Here is a 24,000-nt window from a genome sequence, read left to right as displayed (position 1 = left end):
AAGTGGAAGAATGGGGGAATAGGCACGCAATAATAAAGAGGAGAGGGGGAGAAAATAGGAGATAAAAGCCACGAAGAGGATTAGCAAAACGTGGAGAAAGGAAAATGGAAGAAATCAGGAGACAGTAGGGAAAAGGGAGATGAGAAAACTGGTGGAAAAGGATTACGAATGAAAGGAAGAGACTGGTATAGGAGGAGAAGGAGGAGGAGGGGAACAAGACAACACGAGAGACGTTCAATACGAAGAGAGGAATAATAGAGGAGGAGGAGGAGGAGAAGGGGGAGGAGGAGGAGGGAGGGAAGAGGGAACGGGAAGGGTTGATATTAAGGAAGGAAGGAGGGAAGTAAAGAGGGAGGGAGGAAACAAAGAAGGAAGGGGAAATAAACACGAGGAAGAAGAAAGAGAGGAACGAAGGAAGGAAGGACGGGAGGAAGGAAGGAAGGAAGGAAGGAAGGAAGGACGGGAGGAAGGAAGGAAGGAAGGAAGGAAGGAAGGAAGGAAGGAAGGACGGGAGGAAGGAAGGACGGGAGGAAGGAAGGAAGGAAGGAAGGATGGATGGGAGGAAGGAAGGAAGGAAGGAAGGAAGGAAGGAAGGACGGGAGGAAGGAAGGACGGGAGGAAGGAAGGAAGGATGGAAAAATGGAAGGAAGGAAGGAAGGAAGGAAGGAAGGAAGGAAGGATGGAAGGAAGGATGGAAGGAAGGACGGAAGGAAGGAAGGAAGGAAGGAAGGAAGGATGGAAGGAAGGAAGGAAGGATGGATGGAAGGAAGGAAAGAAGGAAGGAAGGAAGGAAGGAAGGAATGAAGTGATGAAGGAAGTGGTGAAGGAAGTGATGAAGGAAGTGATGAAGGAAGTGATGAAGGAAGTGATGAAGGAAGTGATGAAGGAAGTGATGAAGGAAGTGATGAAGGAAGTGATGAAGGAAGTGATGAAGGAAGTGATGAAGGAAGTGATGAAGGAAGTGATGAAGGAAGACGTTTTGTTAAAGATTTTCGTCCATATTTCAAAGGAAATCTTTTTATTCTTCATTATTTCTTAATGAATTACAATGATCCAGTGGAATGTTAAGTTACAATGATCCAGTGGAATGTTAAGTTACAATGATCCAGTGGAATGTAAAGTTACAATGATCCAGTGGAATGTTAAGTTACAATGATCCAGTGGAATGTTAAGTTACAATGATCCAGTGGAATGTTAAGTTACAATGATCCAGTGGAATGTTAAGTTACAATGATCCAGTGGAATGTTAAGTTACAATGATCCAGTGGAATGTAAAGTTACAATGATTCAGTGGAATGTTAAGTTACAATGATCCAGTGGAATGTTAAGTTACAATGATCCAGTGGAATGTAAAGTTACAATGATCCAGTGGAATGTAAAGTTACAATGATCCAGTGGAATGTAAAGTTACAATGATCCAGTGGAATATAAAGTTACAATGATCCAGTGGAATGTTAAGTTACAATGATCCAGTGGAATGTTAAGTTACAATGATCCAGTGGAATGTAAAGTTACAATGATCCAGTGGAATGTAAAGTTACAATGATCCAGTGGAATGTAAAGTTACAATGATCCAGTGGAATATAAAGTTACAATGATCCAGTGGATTGTAAAGTTACAATGATCCAGTGGAATGTAAAGTTACAATGATCCAGTGTAAAGTTACAATGATCCAGTGGAATGTAAAGTTACAATGATCCAGTGGAATATAAAGTTACAATGATCCAGTGGATTGTAAAGTTACAATGATCCAGTGGATTGTAAAGTTACAATGATCCAGTGGAATGTAAAGTTACAATGATCCAGTGTAAAGTTACAATGATCCAGTGGAATGTAAAGTTACAATGATCCAGTGGATTGTAAAGTTACAATGATCCAGTGGAATGTAAAGTTACAATGATCCAGTGGATTGTAAAGTTACAATGATCCAGTGGAATGTAAAGTTACAATGATCCAGTGGAATGTAAAGTTACAATGATCCAGTGTAAAGTTACAATGATCCAGCGGAATGTAAAGTTACAATGATCCAGTGGAATGTAAAGTTACAATGATCCAGTGGATTGTAAAGTTACAATGATCCAATGGAATGTAAAGTTACAATGATCCAGTGGAATGTAAAGTTACAATGATCCAGTGTAAAGTTACAATGATCCAGTGGAATGTAAAGTTACAATGATCCAGTGGAATGTAAAGTTACAATGATCCAGTGGATTGTAAAGTTACAATGATCCAGTGGAATGTTCAGATTACAATGATCCAGTGGAATGTTAAGATTACAATGATCCAGTGGAATGTTAAGATTACAATGATCCAGTGGAATGTTAAGATTACAATAATCCAGTGGAATGTTAAGATTACAATGATCCAGTGGAATGTTAAGATTACAATGATCCAGAGGAATGTTAAGATTACAATGATCCAGAGGAATGTTAAGATTACAATGATCCAGAGGAATGTTAAGATTACAATGATCCAGTGGAATGTTAAGATTACAATGATCCAGTGGAATGTTAAGATTACAATGATCCAGTGGAATGTTAAGATTACAATGATCCAGAGGAATGTTAAGATTACAATGATCCAGTGGAATGTTAAGATTACAATGATCCAGAGGAATGTTAAGATTACAATGATCCAGTGGAATGTTAAGATTACAATGATCCAGAGGAATGTTAAGATTACAATGATCCAGAGGAATGTTAAGATTACAATGATCCAGTGGAATGTTAAGATTACAATGATCCAGAGGAATGTTAAGATTACAATGATCCAGAGGAATGTTAAGATTACAATGATCCAGAGGAATGTTAAGATTACAATGATCCAGTGGAATGTTAAGATTACAATGATCCAGAGGAATGTTAAGATTACAATGATCCAGTGGAATGTTAAGATTACAATGATCCAGAGGAATATTAAGATTACAATGATCCAGTGGAATGTTAAGATTACAATGATCCAGAGGAATGTTAAGATTACAATGATCCAGTGGAATGTTAAGATTACAATGATCCAGTGGAATGTTAAGGTTACAATGATCCAGTGGAATGTTAAGATTACAATGATCCAGTGGAATGTTAAGGTTACAATGATCCAGTGGAATGTTAAGGTTACAATGATCTACTGTAATGTAAAATTACAATGATCCATTATAATGTAAGACTACAATGATCCTCTGTAATGTAATTAACATGACATTGTCGTCCACTGCAGGGTAAATACACCCTTATGTAATCTATATTTACGGTCGTTTAAGCTTGTTAGTCATGGTAGCTGGGGTGGTAGTAGGGGGGGAAGGGGTGGTGGTGGGGTGGGGGAGGGTTGTCGTGGGGGAAGGGAGGGGAAGTAGTGGAGGCTATACCTGTGACAGGTGTCTAGAGTTTTCCTAATCTCGCAGCCCTGCCCTAGGTCAGGCTCGTCTGGTGCTCGCCTGGTCAACCAGGCTGTTGCTGCTTATGTATTGTACATGAATGGTATACAGTACCGACAACATGAAGAATGAGACACCTGTGCAACATCTAGGTATCTTGTAGACGTTTCGCCCACCAGTGGCTCCATTAATACACTACAATGTCAAGAAAGACTCTTCTCCAGAAAGTTCACATTGAGTATTCTGAGACGTTCCTAGATATTTAAATGTAGAGAGATCTCTCTATCTGCTCCAGCTGTGATATCTCTCCTGTCTTGTACACAGTCGTCAACAATTAGCTGTACTCGAGGCGAAAGAGCACAAGTGATTTGAACAGTGTTCCCAATAGTCTTATTTTTCTTGTTTTGAAAGTTTAAATAACTGGTCAGCTGACATTATCACTCCCAGGTCTTGCACGTGTTGCTTCGCTTGTGTTTTGTATATATTGTCCTTCTGGTGGGGAGGTGATGGAGGAGGGGTGTTTTCTGCTGGTGGGGAGGTGATGGAGGAGGGGTGCCCTACTGGTGGGGAGGGAAGGAGGTTAATAGGGTCGAGGGTCGGGGTTGGGGTTGGCTATTAAGGTAAATACAGGCTTGTATTAAGGCAGGTTTGGGGTGAGTGGCTGTGTGTTAGGTTAGGATAAAGGTATTGTGACAGTGTTTGGTTATGATATTAGTTACCCCAGGCTGCCACCACCACCCTTCTCTGCTGCCACCACTACCCCTCTCTGCTGCCACCACCACCCTTCTCTGCTGCCACCACTACCCCTCTCTGCTGCCACCACCACCCTTCTCTGCTGCCACCACCACCCCTCTCTGCTGCCACCACCACCCTTCTCTGCTGCCACCACCACCCCTCTCTGCTGCCACCACCACCCTTCTCTGCTGCCACCACCACCCCTCTCTGCTGCCACCACCACCCTTCTCTGCTGCCACCACCACCCTTCTCTGCTGCCACCACCACCCCTCTCTGCTGCCACCACCACCCTTCTCTGCTGCCACCACCACCCTTCTCTGCTGCCACCACCACCCTTCTCTGCTGCCACCACCACCCTTCTCTGCTGCCACCACCACCCCTCTCTGCTGCCACCACCACCCCTCTCTGCTGCCACCACCACCCCTCTCTGCTGCCACCACCACCCTTCTCTGCTGCCACCACCACCCTTCTCTGCTGCCACCACCACCCTTCTCTGCTGCCATCACCACCCTTCTCTGCTGCCACCACCACCCTTCTCTGCTGCCACCACCACCCTTCTCTGCTGCCACCACCACCCTTCTCTGCTGCCACCACCACCCTTCTCTGCTGCCACCACCACCCTTCTCTGCTGCCACCACCACCCTTCTCTGCTGCCACCACCACCCTTCTCTGCTGCCACCACCACCCCTCTCTGCTGCCACCACCACCCATCTCTGCTGCCACCACCACCCTTCTCTGCTGCCACCACCACCCCTCTCTGCTGCCACCACCACCCATCTCTGCTGCCACCACCACCCTTCTCTGCTGCCACCACCACCCTTCTCTGCTGCCACCACCACCCCTCTCTGCTGCCACCACCACCCATCTCTGCTGCCACCACCACCCTTCTCTGCTGCCACCACCACCCTTCTCTGCTGCCACCACCACCCTTCTCTGCTGCCACCACCACCCCTCTCTGCTGCCACCACCACCCATCTCTGCTGCCACCACCACCCTTCTCTGCTGCCACCACCACCCTTCTCTGCTGCCACCACCACCCTTCTCTGCTGCCACCACCACCCCTCTCTGCTGCCACCACCACCCATCTCTGCTGCCACCACCACCCTTCTCTGCTGCCACCACCACCCTTCTCTGCTGCCACCACCACCCTTCTCTGCTGCCACCACCACCCCTCTCTGCTGCCACCACCACCCATCTCTGCTGCCACCACCACCCTTCTCTGCTGCCACCACCACCCTTCTCTGCTGCCACCACCACCCTTCTCTGCTGCCACCACCACCCTTCTCTGCTGCCACCACCACCCTTCTCTGCTGCCACCACCACCCCTCTCTGCTGCCACCACCACCCATCTCTGCTGCCACCACCACCCTTCTCTGCTGCCACCACCACCCTTCTCTGCTGCCACCACCACCCTTCTCTGCTGCCACCACCACCCATCTCTGCTGCCACCACCACCCCTCTCTGCTGCCACCACCACCCTTCTCTGCTGCCACCACCACCCCTCTCTGCTGCCACCACCACCCCTCTCTGCTGCCACCACCACCCTTCTCTGCTGCCACCACCACCCCTCTCTGCTGCCACCACCACCCATCTCTGCTGCCACCACCACCCTTCTCTGCTGCCACCACCACCCTTCTCTGCTGCCACCACCACCCCTCTCTGCTGCCACCACCACCCATCTCTGCTGCCACCACCACCCATCTCTGCTGCCACCACCACCCCTCTCTGCTGCCACCACCACCCATCTCTGCTGCCACCACCACCCTTCTCTGCTGCCACCACCACCCTTCTCTGCTGCCACCACCACCCCTCTCTGCTGCCACCACCACCCCTCTCTGCTGCCACCACCACCCCTCTCTGCTGCCACCACCACCCATCTCTGCTGCCACCACCACCCTTCTCTGCTGCCACCACCACCCCTCTCTGCTGCCACCACCACCCATCTCTGCTGCCACCACCACCCCTCTCTGCTGCCTTGACTACCCCTCTTTGCTGCTGCCACCACCACCACCCCTTACTGCTGCCACCACCACCCATCTCTGCTGCCACCACCACCCATCTCTGCTGCCACCACCACCCCTCTATGCTGCCACCACCACCCCTCTCTGCTGCCACCACCACCCCTCTCTGCTGCCATCACTACCCCTCTCTGCTGCCGCCACCACCACCACCCCTTACTGCTGCCACCACCACCCATCTCTGCTGCCACCACCACCCCTCTCTGCTGCCATCACTATCCCTCTCTGCTGCCACCACCACCACCACCACCCCTTACTGCTGCCACCACCACCACCTCTTACTGCTGCCACCACCCCTTTCTGCCACCCCCACCACTTTCTGCTGCCATCACTATCCCTCTCTGCCACCACTACCCCTCTCTCCTGCCATCGCCACCCTGAAGGAATGGAAGGGAAAGAGGAAATAAAGGAGGGGAACACAGTGAAGGAACACAGTGAAGGAACACAGTGAAGGAACACAGTGAAGGAACACGGGATGCTAGTGGGGGTCACGGTACGCTCGTGGGGGTCACGGTACGCTCGTGGGGGTCATGGTACGCTCATGGGGGTCACAGTACGCTCGTGGGTGTCGCAGTACGCTCGTGGAGGTCACGGTACGCTCGTGGGTGTCACGGTACGCTCGTGGGTGTCACAGTACGCTCGTGGGGGTCACGGTACGCTCATGAGGGTCACAGTACGCTCGTGGGGGTCACGGTACGCTCATGGGGGTCACGGTACGCTCGTGGGGGTCACGGTACGCTCATGGGGTCACGGTACGCTCATGGGGGTCACGGTACGCTCGTGGGGGTCACAGTACGCTCGTGGGGGTCACGGTACGCACGTGGGGTGTCAGTACGCTCGTGGAGGTCACGGGACGCTCGTAGTCCCGTCACGACTGTAAGTCAGTCTAACAACCAGACTATCATAACTACGCCTGAAAACTCTGATTAATATTACCCTTAAATAGCCCTCCTCTTGCAGTCTATTGTGGCTGGTCACGACAGTGTGGTTTACGACTGTTTTCCATCCCCCCCTTACCCCTGGGAGACCACATAGTCGACCATCTCAGAGAACACCAGTGGGAAGTTGATCTTTAGGGTGCTTTTGGGGGAATAGTAGTAGTAGTAGTAATAGTGGTAGTAGTAGTGACGGTAGCACTGGTAGTAGTAGTAGTAGTAGCAGTAGTAGTAATGGTACTGACAGTAGCATTGATAGTAGTAATAGTAGTGACAGTAACATTGATAGTATCAGTAATATCAGCGACAGTATCAGTATAATAATCATAATAACACCATTAGTAGTAACAGTAGTAGTTAGGTGGTAGTGTGGGGGTAGGAAGGCCGTGTTAGGGGAGAGGGCGTGGATGGGGAGGCTTTGGTTGGTGGGGTTGGCGGTGGGTTGGGGTGGGGGTTGGTGGTGGTGGGGGGGGGGCAGGACACGCAATATACTCGTAACTTACAAATTGGTTCTTACCGCTGCAATAAGGTAATTGTTATCATTACGAGGGATTACATAGCAGCCACAACAAGAGTAGAAAGAGAATCCCTTAGGCAGGACTCACGCTCTTCTTCAGTTCACTTACCAATAACCACTTGATGTCAAGTGTTTCAGTCATTTTATTTAAGGTGCTTAAACAGTCACCTCTATGGCTAATTCTCCATATTTTTCCCCCTTGACCATATATTTACTAGCGTCATGTCGTTTTGCTGATTCTCATAAAATTCACAATTCGTCTATTATTTCCGAGGTTATGGGTATAAAGGCAGAGCTTCCTGTCTTGTCGTTATGCAGAGGTGACACCAGTCCAAAGGTGACTTGTTCACCCTCAGAGTGAATGACAGTGTGAGTGGTGCAGTGGATGCCAGTTACTGTGAATAGGACAGAGAATGCCGGTCACTGTGAGTGTTGCAGTGAATACCAGTTACTGTGAGTGTTGCAGTGAATACCAGTTACTGTGAGTGTTGCAGTGAATACCAGTTACTGTGAGTGTTACAGTGAATACCAGTTACTGTGAGTGTTACAGTGAATACCAGTTACTGTGAGTGGTGCAGTGAATACCAGTTACTGTGAGTGGTGCAGTGAATACCAGTTACTGTGAGTGTTGCAGTGAATACCAGTTACTGTGAGTGGTGCAGTGAATACCAGTTACTGTGAGTGTTGCAGTGAATACCAGTTACTGTGAGTGGTGCAGTGAATACCAGTTACTGTGAGTGGTGCAGTGAATACCAGTTACTGTGAGTGGTGCAGTGAATACCAGTTACTGTGAGTGGTGCAGTGAATGCCAGTCACTGTGAGTAGGACAGTGAATGACAATGGGAGCTGGACAGTGAATGACATAGTGACTGACAGAGTTGAACAGTGACTGACGGAGTTGGACAGTGACTGACAGAGTTGGACAGTGAATGTGTCTTGTACCTCAGAAACTGTACTCTTCTCGCCAGTGTTTTCTTCTGGAATATTTAATGTTCACAACTCTCCAGCCTAACACACAAACGCCACTGTGTTTACTTGCCTAAAGTGTTTAAAAAACAACTGGTTTAGAAAAAGAAAACACGTAAAAAAAATAGGATATATTTATTAGGAAACGTTTCGGTCCTGGAACCTTGATCACTTCTAACACAGTGAGGTGTGAGTGACGCATGGTGTGACGCATGATGTGACGCATGGTGTGACGCATGAAGTTTCAACAGTTGGTCCCACAAAGCATATTGCTTTGAGATTGGGCCCATCTTTTAACAAAATGTAGTCTAATTACCCCACTCTTAGTGAGTGTCCAGTGGCCTTAATGGCTGGGTATTAAGACCATACCAAAAAATAAATTAGAGAGTTCAAGAAAGAATTGATTCAAGGTTAAATATTTATTCCCTCTTTCCTCTTGTCCTTTTCCCCCCTGCACTCTTCTGTCTCCCCTTTCTTTCCTCCCACCCCTTTCCCCTTCTCCCTAAAATACCTCCCCGCTGTTCTGGCTTTCCAATTCGATTCACTTTTTGTTTGACCATAAATCACCAAACAATTCTTGTGAGTAAGAACTGTGTGTGTGTGTGTGTGTGTGTGTGTGTGTGTGTGTGTGTGTGTGTGTGTGTGTGTGTGTGTGTGTGTGTACTCCCCCAGTTGTATTCACTGAGGTCGAATCTCCGCTCTTGGCTCCTCCTAAGAGGCGGAGCCACAGATGCCCTGTCATGCCTACTCTTGAAACTGTGCATTCAGTTGGTCCCTTATAAAAGCTTGAGTTCCTGTTGATAAAACCTTGCACTTGTCTCATCAGGGACGAGCCTCGTATCACACACAAGTGAAAGTGATTGACAACGGAGGATCGAGTCTTTATTTTTCACATTTGAGATTCAGATATTTTTTTCAGGAAATTACAGTTTCATTACTGAAATTATTAGGGGTATATATATATATATATATATATATATATATATATATATATATATATATATATATATAGTTTTACCAACGCTCTTATATGGGTGTGAAGCGTGGGTGATGAATGTTGCAGCGAGGAGAAGGCTGGAGGCAGTGGAGATGTCATGTCTGAGGGCAATGTGTGGTGTGAATATAATGCAGAGAATTCGTAGTTTGGAAGTTAGGAGGAGGTGCGGGATTACCAAAACTGTTGTCCAGAGGGCTGAGGAAGGGTTGTTGAGGTGGTTCGGACATGTAGAGAGAATGGAGCGAAACAGAATGACTTCAAGAGTGTATCAGTCTGTAGTGGAAGGAAGGCGGGGTAGGGGTCGGCCTAGGAAGGGTTGGAGGGAGGGGGTAAAGGAGGTTTTGTGTGCGAGGGGCTTGGACTTCCAGCAGGCATGCGTGAGCGTGTTTGATAGGAGTGAATGGAGACAAATGGTTTTTAATACTTGACGTGCTGTTGGAGTGTGAGCAAAGTAACATTTATGAAGGGATTCAGGGAAACCGGCAGGCCGGACTTGAGTCCTGGAGATGGGAAGTACAGTGCCTGCACTCTGAAGGAGGGGTGTTAATGTTGCAGTTTAAAAACTGTAGTGTAAAGCACCCTTCTGGCAAGACAGTGATGGAGTGAATGATGGTGAAAGTTTTTCTTTTTCGGGCCACCCTGCCTTGGTGGGAATCGGCCGGTGTGATAATAAAATAAAAAAAAAATAATAAAATAATATATATATATATATATATATGTATATATATATATATATATGTATATATATATATATATATATATATATATATATATATATATATATATATAATGCAAATGGTTAAATGGCTTTAATTAACAGTATAAAAATGCATAACCTTCTAGAGTATAGTGAACTTTACAAATTTAATAAAAAATAAATTGTGATATTTTCTGTTTTTTGGGATGACCCACACGGGTTTAGCGCTTTAAGTAGTACTCCATCTCTCATTCTTCTGGTGGAAGTGCTGGCTGATCCTTCAGAACGACAAGAAGAAATCTATCCCGTAGAGTCCACATCGCTCACTTCTTTCTATGCCTTTTCGGTACCGTCGTCAGGATGGGTATGCGGGGAGCACAATAAACTAGCATCTTTGACGGCAAACTCTAAATCTAGATCACTCGGTGTTAGACTGGAGTGAATGACTCGTGAGACCTGGAAAAGTCTGGGCCACATGGGAGCCAGGTAAGACTTAATGTAGACTTACCCTGGGAATGTTGTACTTTTTCCTCGCTCGTCGTCGCGAAGGAAGGGAGAGCCACTGCTAAGTGAATCACCGCGACTTGGAACCCTTGGGTTCGGGATCTTCACAGCGTCTCAATTCCAACTCCCCGATAAAGGGTTAATTCGGCTTAGGGTCATATGCTCGTCCTTTGAAGCGGTTCAAGAGCCCTTAGCAGAATTGGATTAGGTGGGGTACCTAATGTGCTTTGTTCATTTCGGCTACATGTGGTTCCCCGTGTGTCCCTCCTTGATATTATGCCGCAGGACCGGCTGCTGCTGCGGCTGCGGCTGATGCTGCCGCAGGTCTCATTGATGTATAGTCGAGCTCCTTAATGCGATTTGAGGATTTATTGTGAGGCACTTTGGGAGAGGCGACGGTAGACTGTGTCCTCAGGTTGGTGTGAAGGAGAGATGTGTGGTGGTGGCTGGTGATGCCTGGTGGTGGCTGGTGATGCCTGGTGGTGGCTGGTGATGCCTGGTGGTGGCTGGTGATGCCTGGTGGTGGCTGGTGATGCCTGGTGGTGGCTGGTGATGCCTGGTGGTGGCTGGTGATGCCTGGTGGTGGCTGGTGATGCCTGGTGGTGGCTGGTGATGCCTGGTGGTGGCTGGTGATGCCTGGTGGTGGCTGGTGATGCCTGGTGGTGGCTGGTGATGCCTGGTGGTGGCTGGTGATGCCTGGTGGTGGCTGATGATGTCTGGTGATGCTGGTGATGCAGGAAGTGCTGATGATTAGAAGTGGCTAAGCTGGTGATATTGTTAGTACTAGTAGTGCTGGTGGTTGAGGTGGTAGTGTTGGTGATTGTGGTAGTACTGGTGGTTGAGGTGGTAGTACTGGTGGTTGGAGTGATAGTGCTGGAGGTTGAGGTGGTAGTGCTGGTGATTGTGGTAGTACTGGTGGTTGAGGTGGTAGTACTGGTGGTTGAGGTGGTAGTGCTGGTGGTTGAGGTGGTAGTGCTGGTGGTTGAGGTGGTAGTGTTGGTGGTTGAGGTGGTAGTGCTGGTGGTTGAGGTGTTAGTGCTGATGATGAGGTGGTAGTGCTGGTGGTTGAGGTGGTAGTGCTGGTGGTTGGGGTGTTAGTGCTGGTGGTTGAGGTGGTAGTGCTGGTGGTTGAGGTGGTAGTGCTGGTGGTTGAGGTGTTAGTGCTGGTGGTTGAGGTGGTAGTGCTGGTGGTTGAGGTGGTAGTGCTGGTGGTTGAGGTGGTAGTGCTGGTGGTTGAGGTGGTAGTGCAGGTGGTTGGGGTGCTACTGCTGCTGGAGGCATAGAGGTGGGACAACTGCCGCTGTTGCTGCTGTTGTTACTGCTGTTGGTGCTGCTGCCGCTGTTGCTGCTGTTGTTGCTGCTGTTGCTGTTGTTGTTGCTTTCATTGCTACTTGTGGTTCGAAGCAACAAAAGCATCTATTGTGTAAATTCAACAATTTATCATCAATTTCATCCACTTTCTTACGTAAATCTAATTCTGTCTCATCTTACGCATGACACGCAGACAAATGTAAATCATTCCTAACTCACCCACGAATTTCTGACTACTCTAATCATCCCTAAACTAATCCCCCACATGTCTGACTACTGCAATAATTTCTAACCCTACTTCTGTCTTCTCCCACACAGTCGATGCTGTGACAAGAAGAGCTGTGGGAACAGGAACGAGACGCCTTCAGACCCAGTCATTATCGACAGGTAAGTGATAGCTGCCTTTCACCTGTACCATTGAAACATGGAGGGCGGAGGAGGGCAGCGGGTGATGGGTAGGGGAAAGTGTGTAATTTTCCCTTGAGGAAAATACTACTGGGCAGATGGAAAGTTTTTTTTTTTGGTTGTTTACAAGTAATGGAGCTGTTGCTTAGAAATAAGCTCTGTTTTCTTCCCGTGTGTGTGTGTGTGTGTGTGTGTGTGTGTGTGTGTGTGTGTTTGCGTGTTAATTTAAAACATACGCAACTTACATTAAGCCCGTCCTGGAGGCTACAGCGCCAGCATGGAACCCCCTTACTTGTTTTATCAAATGAAGAGGCTGGAGACAGTCCAAAGGTTTTCAACGAAATTGGGACCTGACCTGCAAAAATCCAACCAGAGAGAGAGAGAGAGAGAGAGAGAGAGAGAGAGAGAGAGAAACACTACTGCTCTACAAGAAACCTGGAAAGGGGGAGATATGATTCTGACATATAAAATATTCTAAGAATTAGAATGGATAAAGATATTCTGTTTGACATGGAAATTGAGGGAACAAATAAGGTAATTTGATGGTAGCACCTTAAAATGGAAGACCACGGGTTCATTCCCGGGACGGGTGAAGAGGAATATGTCAGTCTCCTTACACCTGTTGTCCTTGTTCACTCAGAATAATTGATCAAGTGTTAAGTGACTATTTGTGTTGGTATGAGGTATGGAGGGAGTGTGGGGGGGATGGTATACCTCAGGTAAGGTAGTGTGGAGGTAGTATACCTTAGGGAAGTGCAGGGGATTGTATACCATAGGGCGGAAAGTGTGGGAGAAGTGGTATAGCTTAGGAAGGGTTGCATTCACGTGAGCTGAGGCAGGATAACAGATCTTAGCTTTTTCAGTCTTATGTGGTGGAGGCAGATGAGATACACTGTTTTAGGAGTAGGTATGATCAGGTCCTGGAGGTCAGGTGTCAGTGAAGTCCGTCGACGAGAGACGGGGACCTCAAAATATTGCTCGACTCGTGCATATAGGTAAACACACGCACACACACACGCACACACACATACACACACACACACACACACACACACACACACATACACACACACACACATACACACACACACACACACACACACACACACACACACACACACACACACACACACACACACACACACACACACACACACACACACACACACACACACACACACACACACACACACACACACACACACACACACACACACACACACACACACACACACACACACACACACAAGCTGGTCTGAAGGGTTTTAATCAGACAAATGTGGTGGAGAGGAGGGGGTGCTGCCCCCCCCACTACCACTACAACCACCATCACCACTTTCTGCCCCACTGCCTCTTTTTAAGTGATGCAAGCCACTACTCTTTACTGCCACTTTACCCCCTCCCCCATATCCTCTCTCCCTCCATCCATCCCTCTCCCCCACCCAAAAATCCCCCCCCTCCCACTCAATCCCTTTCATCCCTACAACACTGTGTTTGTTCTCCTTTACCCCTACCCCCCTCCTCCTCTTCTCCTCTTCCTCTTCCACCCCCTCCTCCCCCTCCTCTTCTTCCTCCTCCCCTTCCATTCTACGCCTCATTTAAACCTTTTCCTACCCTGTTTTAACTCCTTTATGTGTTTACATGTGAATCGCTGCCTAAAAGGTTTTAACACGTTGGCCCGCCTGCCTCGGCCTCTTAGTGGTTTAACCTGTTGGCCGGGTTTATTCTGTTTGCGCTGTTTATTATGTTGGTGGAGTTTGTTCTGTTAGTTTGGTTCATTGTTTATTCTGTTGTGTTGGTGTGGTTTTTACTGTTATTGTGGTTTATACTGTTGTGTTGGTGTGGTTTTTACTGTTATTGTGGTTTATACTGTTGTGTTGGTGTGGTTTATACTGTTGTGTCGGTGTGGTTTATACTGTTGTGTCGGTGTGGTTTATACTGTTGTGTTGGTGTGGTTTATACTGTTGTGTTGGTGTGGTTTATACTGTTGTGTTGGTGTGGTTTATACTGTTGTGTTGGTGTGGTTTATACTGTTGTGTCGGTGTGGTTTATACTGTTGTGTTGGTGTGGTTTATACTGTTGTGTCGGTGTGGTTTATACTGTTGTGTTGGTGTGGTTTATACTGTTGTGTTGGTGTGGTTTATACTGTTGTGTTGGTGTGGTTTATACTGTTGTGTTGGTGTGGTTTATACTGCTGTGCTGGTGTGGTTTATACTGTTGTGTTGGTGTGGTTTATACTGCTGTGCTGGTGTGGTTTATACTATTGTGTTAGTGTGATTTATTTTGTTGTATTGATGTGGTTTATACTGTTGTGTTGGTGTGGCTTATTTTGGCAAGTAAGACACATAGGCAACAGTTAGGTAACTTCATTCCGAAACGTTCCGCCTACACAGTAGTCTTCAGTCGAGTACAGAAAGCAGGCAGGAACAGTAGAGATGTGAAGACAGTGTAATCAGTCCATCACCCCTTGATTTTAGTGTGTCAGTCCCTCAGCCTGAAGAAGAGTTCTGTTCCAGTCGAGTACACTGAAGGGACAGTGTACTCGACTGTAGAAGCCTACTGTGTAGGCGGAACGTTTCGGGATGAAGTTGCCTAACTGTTGCCTATGTGTCTAACTTACTAACTTGTCGGTATTGTGGTTTATTTTGTGTTGGTGTGGTTTATTTTGTGTTGGTGTGGTTTATTTTGTGTTGGTGTGGTTTATTTTGTGTTGGTGTGGTTTATTTTGTGTTGGTGTGGTTTATTTTGTGTTGGTGTGGTTTATTTTGTGTTGGTGTGGTTTATTTTGTGTTGGTGTGATTTATTTTGTGTTGGTGTGGTTTATTTTGTGTTGGTGTGGTTTATTTTGTGTTGGTGTGGTTTATTTTGTGTTGATGTGGTTTATTTTGTGTTGGTGTGGTTTATTTTGTGTTGGTGTGGTTTATTTTGTGTTGGTGTGGTTTATTTTGTGTTGGTGTGGTTTATTTTGTGTTGGTGTGGTTTATTTTGTGTTGGTGTGGTTTATTTTGTGTTGGTGTGGTTTATTTTGTGTTGGTGTGGTTTATTTTGTGTTGCTGTGGTTTATTTTGTGTTGGAGTGGTTTATTTTGTGTTGGTGTGGTTTATTTTGTGTTGCTGTGGTTTATTTTGTGTTGGAGTGGTTTATTTTGTGTTGGTGTGGTTTATTTTGTGTTGCTGTGGTTTATTTTGTGTTGGAGTGGTTTATTTTGTGTTGGTGTGGTTTAGTTTGTGTTGATGTGGTTTATTCTGTTGTGCTGGTGTGTTTTATACTGTTGTATTGGTGTGGTTTATTCTGTGATCCCGCCTCCTCCTGCTTCCACTCACCTGACTACAGTATATAAGCTACTTCTCCAGCCATTTGCTGTACTTAAGTGTCTCAATCTTGAACTTCTCGTTTTACAAAACCATTTATCACAAAAGATAAGGTAATCAGTCCCTCAGCCTTCAATTGGTGAAAATCACAGCAATCTTGAAGACTTATCCAGCAACTCCTCTCTCCTGCCCTTCCCTTACTAAAGTAGAACTTAGCCACATAGAATGCGAAAAGGACTTGGGGGTTATGGTAAGCAGCAACCTTAAACCAAGACAGCAATGCCTAAGCGTACGTAATAAGGCAAATAGATTACTGGGATTTATATCAAGAAGTGTAAGCAACAGAAGTCCAGAGGTCATACTGCAGCTTTATACATCATTAGTAAGGCCTCACCTAGATTATGCAGCTCAATTCTGGTCTCCATATTACAGAATGGACATAAATTCGTTAGAAAACATTCAGCGTAGGATGACTAAATTAATACATAGCATTAGAAATCTTCCTTATGAAGAAAGACTGAAGACTCTTAAGTTACATTCACTTGTTAGACGAAGAATGAGGGGAGACCTGATCGAAGTGTATAAGTGGAAGATAGGTATTAATAAAGGGGATATTAACAAGGTCTTGAGGATATCTCTCCAAGAGAGAACCCGCAGTAATGGATTTAAATTAGATAAGTTTAGATTTAGAAAGGACATAGGAAAGTATTGGTTTGGAAATAGGTTAGTTGATGAGTGGAATGGTCTACCTGGAGGTTACCTGGAGGTTATTCCGGGGATCAACGCCCCCGCGGCCCGGTCCATGACCAGGCCTCCCGATGGATCAGGGCCTGATCAACTAGGCTGTTACTGCTGGCCGCACGCAGTCCAACGTACGAGCCACAGCCCGGCTGATCCGGCACTGACTTTAGGTATCTGTCCAGCTCTCTCTTGAAGGCAGCCAGGGGTTTATTGGCAACTCCCCTAATGCTTGATGGGAGGCTGTTGAACAGTCTTGGGCCCCGGACACTTATGGTGTTTTCTCTTAGTGTACCAATGGCGCCCCTACTTTTTATTGGGGGCATTTTGCATCGCCTGCCCAGTCTTTTACTTTCGTAGGGAGTGATTTCTGTGTGCAGATTTGGGACCATTCCTTCCAAGATTTTCGAAGTGTAGATTATGATATATCTCTCCCTCCTGCGTTCCAACGAGTACAAGTCAAGTGCTTCCAAGCGTTCCCAGTAGTTAAGGTGCTTGACAGAACTTATACGTGCAGTAAAGGATCTCTGTACACTCTCTAGATCTGCGATTTCACCTGCTTTGAATGGAGATGTTAATGTACAGCAGTATTCCAGCCTAGAGAGAACAAGTGATTTGAAAAGGATCATCATGGGCTTGGCATCTCTCGTTTTGAAAGTTCTCATTATCCATCCTATCATTTTCTTTGCACGTGCGATCGTGGCACTGTTGTGATCCTTGAAAGTGAGATCCTCAGACATTACTACTCCCAGGTCCCTTACATTATTTTTCCGCTTTATACCTAGTAGGGTTATTGAAGCTAAAACGTTGGGTAGTTTCAAATTTAGGTTGGATGAATATTTGAGTGAGGGAATATCAAAATGGTATACAATACCGACAGGATGGTTGTTAAGACACATAGGCAACACTTAAGCAACTTTATTCCGAAACGTTTCGCCAACACAGTAGGCTTCTTCAGTCGAGTACAGAAAGTAGGCAGGAGCAGTAGAGATGTGAAGACGATGTAATCAGTCCATCACCCTTGAAGTCGTAGATTTGAGGTTGTCAGAACTTCTCCAGGCTGAGGGACTGACAACCTCAAATCTACGACTTTAAGGGTGATGGACTGATTACATCGTCTTCACATCTCTACTGCTCCTGCCTGCTTTCTGTACTCGACTGAAGAAGCCTACTGTGTAGGCGAAACGTTTCGGAATAAAGTTGCTATGTGTCTTAACAACCATGAATGAGGGGTTGGATTTAAGTGGGACTTACACAGTATTTTATTTATCAGAGCATATTGTTAGGACTAAATTAGGTTGGGTAAGTATTCTGTTAGTGGGTTGGATTTGTGAAAGACCTGCCCAGTATGGGCCAATAGGCCTACTGCAGTGTTCCTCCTTTCTTTTGTTATTATTTCTACTGTTATTTTAGCATGCTGGTTTAACTTTCAACATTATAGACAGACGGAAGCCAGACGGAAATGGTTTTCAAAACACTGGTTTATGTCCCCACTGGTTTATACTTTAATGTGCAGCATAGGTTTATTTTTGTTGTTTTAATTTAATAAAACTGTGTTATAGATCTATCACTGTGAACATGTGTTATATATCTATCACTGAGCTTGTATTACGAGTCTATCACTGAGCATGTTATAGGCCTATCATTGTGATCACGTGTTATAGATCTATCACTGAGCACATAGCTATTACATACAGCTGTAGAGATCAAAATATAATTAATTATAGTTGACACTTAGAATTATATTCCACAGTTACCCCTCCCCCTCACCTCCTACCCCTCCCCCTCACCCCCTACCCCTCCCCCTCACCCATTACTCTCACACTTTCCCCTCCTCACCATCTCCCCCTCATTCCCCCTCTCCTCACCTCTCCCCCCTTCCCCCTTTCGTAGAATTTGCACTAGTAGCGAGAATTAACGCAGGTAACGAGTGACTACCAGTCAACGAGGTTGTTATTAACGTGTTGACGTTATTCCGTCTGTTCCCCCTCATTTCACTCGTTTCCATTCCCGTTAATTGATTGTACTCGCCTAGTTACTTCTTCATGGGTCGAATCATTGCTCCTAGTCCAGCTTGGTGATCTTATCGACCAGCTTAACTAATTCTAGATTTCCGGGAGACACACCTAAGCCTACCTGATCATGAAACTGTGTATAGTGTCTGTCTAGAATCTCTTCTTTGATTATGACTCTGAAAAAGTACTTCCTAACATCCCTATGGCTTATGTATCTATGGTAGGTATTTGTGATCCCTCCTCCAAGGTACCTATTTACTGCTAGGTGGGCAGGAGCAGCCCCTTTCAAGAACGCCACCCACACTGCAGTTTACTGACAACCCAGGTACCTGTGTACTGCTAAGTGAACACCAGGTACCTGTGTACTGCTAGTTGAACACCAGGTACCTGTGTACTGTTAGGTGAACACCAGGTACCTGTGTGCTGCTAGGTGAACACCAGGTACCTGTGTACTGCTAGGTGAACACCAGGTACCTGTGTACTGTTAGGTGAACACCAGGTACCTATGTACTGCTAGGTGAACACCAGGTACCTGTGTACTGTTAGGTGAACACCAGGTACCTATGTACTGCTAGGTGAACACCAGGTACCTGTGTACTTCTAGGTGAACACCAGGTACCTGTGTACTGCTAGGTGAACACCAGGTACCCGTGTACTGTTAGGTGACCAGGTACCTGTGTACTGCTAGGTGAACACCAGGTACCTGTGTACTGTTAGTTGAATACCAGGTACCTGTGTACTGTTAGGTGAATACCAGGTACCTATGTACTGCTAGGTGAACACCAGGCACCTATGTACTGCTAGGTGAACACCAGGTACTTGTGGGCTATTAGGTGAGCACCAGGTACCTGTGTACTTCTAGGTGAACACCAGGTACCTGTGTACTGCTAGGTGAACACCAGGTACCCGTGTGCTGTTAGGTGAACACCAGGTACCTGTGTACTTCTAGGTGAACACCAGGTACCTGTGTACTGCTAGGTGAACACCAGGTACCCGTGTACTGTTAGGTGAACACCAGGTACCTGTGTACTGTTAGGTGAACACCAGGTACCTGTGTACTGTTAGGTGAATACCAGGTACCTGTGTACTGTTAGGTGAATACCAGGTACCTGTGTACTGTTAGGTGAACACCAGGTACCTGTGTACTGTTAGGTGAACACCAGGTACCTGTGTACTGCTAGGTGAACATCAGGTACCTGTGTACTGCTAGGTGAACACCAGGTACCCGTGTACTGTTAGGTGAACACAAGGTGCCTGTGTACTGCTAGGTGAACACCAGGTACCTGTGTACTAGGTGAACACCAGGTACCCGTGTACTGTTAGGTGAATACCAGGTACCTGTGTACTGTTAGGTGAACACCAGGTACCTGTGTACTGTTAGGTGAACACCAGGTACCTGTGTACTGTTAGGTGAACACCAGGTACCTGTGTACTGTTAGGTGAACACCAGGTACCTGTGTACTGTTAGGTGAACACCAGGTACCTGTGTACTGTTAGGTGAACAGGTACCTGTGCACTGCTAGGTGAACACCTTTATTCACCGCGTTTCGATCTCGCATTGTGGGCGAAATGTTACCAGTTTAGGTTCCTTGGTATTGGTATCTCATACCCTTACCCATCACTTAGTGCCTGATACCCCTCTACACCTAGCAGTAAATAGGTACCTAGGTGCTAGTCACCTTGTGGGTGGCATCCTGGGGAGGGGGTTATACCATATTACACACACGTCGTTATATTCCTTGAAATATACTAGAATATACTGATATATACTGTAGTAGGATGCAAGATAGGATAAAAGAGGAGAAGGATAAAAGAGGATAAGAATGAAAAGTAGGATAAGTAAGGATAATTTGCCAAATAACTGAAGGAACTCATTGTGGTTTGCTGTGGACGACATATGTGGCCGCATACACACGTACATGTGCGTGTCTGTGACCATCTGTGTACGCATCACCCCCACCCCCAACGACTCCCCCTCCCACCCCCTCCCCCACTCATGCTAGAATGGGCTAAAACAAAATGAAATTTTCTCGGTGGTTGGTGGTTGTGGTAGAGGGGAGGGCGTGACCACAATGGGCCAGGGGGAGGGGACATGGAGTAGAATGGGGGTGGGGGGAAGGGTGACGGAGGGAGGGGGAGCGAGGGAGGGGGTTGGGTGATGATCCCTGGAGTCTTTAGACTACAAAGGACTTATGTCCCATCGAGAATGATTAAGACCTTGTCCTGTAAGTCTCTCTCTCTCTCTCTCTCTCTCTCTCTCTCTCTCTCTCTCTCTCTCTCTCTCTCTCTCTCTCTCTCTCTCTCTCTCTCTCTCTCTCTCTCTCACAATTTATCACGTTGTATGGCTGCATAATGATCATTGTTACTCTTATGATTAACGGCATAATCATTATCATTTCATCATTATCATTACCATTATCATAATTATCATTATTATCATTATTAGCAGTGTCATCATTATCACTATCATTATTATTAGAGTAATTATCATTATCATTGTCATCATTAATATTATCAACATTATTGTGTTTCCTGTAACGAAAAAGAAAAAAATTCACAGTAAGAATAGGAAGAAGAAAGAAGGAGAAAGTGACAAAGGAAGGTGTGTGTGAGGGAGGGAAGGAAGGAGAGATGGAGAAGGAATGATGGATGCAGGGAGGGAGAGAGAGAGAGAGAGAGAGAGAGAGAGAGAGAGAGAGAGAGATTTCACTTACTTGAACCTGTCATGTAAAACTATAGATTTCAATAGATTTCTCTGGAGACTTCTTGAGGAATAGAGAGGGAGGGGGAGGAGAGGGAGGGGGAAGAGAGGGAGGGGGTGAGAGGGGAGGGGGAAGAGAGGGAGGGGGTAGAGTGGGAGGGGAGGAGAGGGAGAGAGGAAGGGAAGGAGAGGGAGAGAGAGAGGGGAGGAGAGGGAGGGGGAAGAGAGGGAGGGGGTAGAGTGGGAGGGGAGGAGAGGGAGAGAGGAAGGGAAGGAGAGGGAGAGAGAGAGGGGAGGAGAGGGAGGGAGCAAGGCAAGAGAGAGAGAGAGAGAGAGAGAGAGAGAGAGAGAGAGAGAGAGAGAGTTAGGAAAACAAAAGAGGATCGAATGAACACGTACATAAAAAAAATTAAATCCAGCAGTTTTGAGATTGAAGAATGTCAGGGAGAAGAAATTAGATTTAGAAGCGCAGGAATTTTGAAAATATATACCACAAAAGAAGAGGAGAGATAGCAGAATGGACAGATAAAAATGTGACAGTCGGGATGGCGAGTGAAAAGAGAAGAATGCAGAATTGAAAGAAATTTCTAACTACGCAATTGAATGAACTCCGCAGTGAAAGAAATGGGAAACTGTAACCCCCTCCTTTTCATTCACCCCCCCCCCCCGGTCTCCCTCCTCTTGTCTCCCTCCCCCTTCTATCAGTGACAGTAACTGCAACTCTGCTGGAAGATGGTAAGTCCCAAGTGATAGTAACTGCAGCTCTGCTGGAAGATGGTAAGTCCCAAGTGATAGTAACTGCAACTCTGCTGGAAGATGGTAAGTCCCAAGTGATAGTAACTGCAGCTCTGCTGGAAGATGGTAAGTCCTAAGTGATAGTAACTGCAACTCTGCTGGAAGATGGTAAGTCCCAAGTGATAGTAACTGCAACTCTGCTGGAAGATGGTAAGTCCCAAGTGATAGTAACTGCAGCTCTGCTGGAAGATGGTAAGTCCCAAGTGATAGTAACTGCAACTCTGCTGGAAGATGGTAAGTCCCAAGTGATAGTAACTGCAGCTCTGCTGGAAGATGGTAAGTCCCAAGTGATAGTAACTGCAGCTCTGCTGGAAGATGGTAAGTCCCAAGTGATAGTAACTGCAACTCTGCTGGAAGATGGTAAGTCCCAAGTGATAGTAACTGCAGCTCTGCTGGAAGATGGTAAGTCCTAAGTGATAGTAACTGCAACTCTGCTGGAAGATGGTAAGTCCCAAGTGATAGTAACTGCAACTCTGCTGGAAGATGGTAAGTCCCAAGTGATAGTAACTGCAACTCTGCTGGAAGATGGTAAGTCCAAAAGTGATAGTAACTACAGCTCTGCTGGAAGATGGTAAGTCCCAAGTGATAGTAACTGCAACTCTGCTGGAAGATGGTAAGTCCCAAGTGATAGTAACTGCAACTCTGCTGGAAGATGGTAAGTCCCAAGTGATAGTAACTGCAGCTCTGCTGGAAGATGGTAAGTCCCAAGTGATAGTAACTGCAACTCTGCTGGAAGATGGTAAGTCCCAAGTGATAGTAACTGCAACTCTGCTGGAAGATGGTAAGTCCCAAGTGATAGTAACTGCAGCTCTGCTGGAAGATGGTAAGTCCCAAGTGATAGTAACTGCAACTCTGCTGGAAGATGGTAAGTCCCAGGTGATAGTAACTGCAACTCTGCTGGAAGATGGTAAGTCCCAAGTGATAGTAACTGCAACTCTGCTGGAAGATGGTAAGTCCCAGGTGATAGTAACTGCAACTCTGCGGGAAGATGGTAAGTCCCAAGTGATAGTAACTGCAGCTCTGCTGGAAGATGGTAAGTCCCAAGTGATAGTAACTGCAGCTCTGCTGGAAGATGGTAAGTCCCAAGTGATAGTAACTGCAGCTCTGCTGGAAGATGGTAAGTCCCAAGTGATAGTAACTGCAGCTCTGCTGGAAGATGGTAAGTCCTAAGTGATAGTAACTGCAGTTCTGCTGAAAGATGGTAAGTCCCAAGTGATAGTAACTGCAGCTCTGCTGGAAGATGGTAAGTCCCAAGTGATAGTAACTGCAGCTCTGCTGGAAGATGGTAAGTCCCAAGTGATAGTAACTGCAGCTCTGCTGGAAGATGGTAAGTCCTAAGTGATAGTAACTGCAGCTCTTCTGGAAGATGGTAAGTCCTAAGTGATAGTAACTGCAGCTCTTCTGGAAGATGGTAAGTCCTAAGTGATAGTAACTGCAGCTCTGCTGGAAGATGGTAAGTCCTAAGTGATAGTAACTGCAGTTCTGCTGGAAGGAAACCTTGGAAGCTGTCGTAGCTGATGAACCTTTAATGAAATACTTGACGATATTCTCATTGTCTTACTGAAGTCTGCCAGCTCAGACTGACGCATTTCAACACTATGTATGTAACCCATCCTGTGGTATGGAACATGACACGATAACATAGCTAGCTTTTGTTCCCACAATGTAACTATTATACAGAACAGTGCAGCAACACACTGCTGGTGTTCCCACAATGTAATTATCATATATAATAGTGTAGCAACACACTGCTGGTGTTCCCACAATGTAACTATTATACAGAACAGTGCAGCAACACACTGCTGGTGTTCCCACAATGTAATTATCATATATAATAGTGTAGCAACACACTGCTGGTGTTCCCACAATTTAACTATCATACAGAACAGTGTAGCAACACACTACTGGTGTTCTCACAATATAACTATCATACAGAACAGTGTAGCAACACACTGCTGGTGTTCCCACAATGTAACTATCATACA

The 24,000-nt window shown here is 46.3% G+C and overlaps 1 protein-coding gene across 7 annotated transcripts in view; it reads left to right on the top strand.

The window, feature by feature from the left end:
- Positions 1 to 24,000, top strand: part of kn (EBF transcription factor knot) — a 358,172-nt gene that overhangs the window by 156,832 nt on the left and 177,340 nt on the right. For all 7 annotated transcript variants that reach the window (XM_070100551.1, XM_070100546.1, XM_070100547.1 and 4 more), the window contains one exon: positions 12,369 to 12,437. In XM_070100551.1, the coding sequence (XP_069956652.1) occupies positions 12,369 to 12,437 (69 nt within the window). The remainder of the gene's footprint in view (positions 1 to 12,368; positions 12,438 to 24,000) is intronic.

This window comes from Cherax quadricarinatus, chromosome 73 (assembly GCF_038502225.1).
Source record: "Cherax quadricarinatus isolate ZL_2023a chromosome 73, ASM3850222v1, whole genome shotgun sequence".
NCBI lineage: Eukaryota > Metazoa > Arthropoda > Malacostraca > Decapoda > Parastacidae > Cherax > Cherax quadricarinatus.
This window is presented reverse-complemented; position numbering and strand designations above follow the sequence as displayed.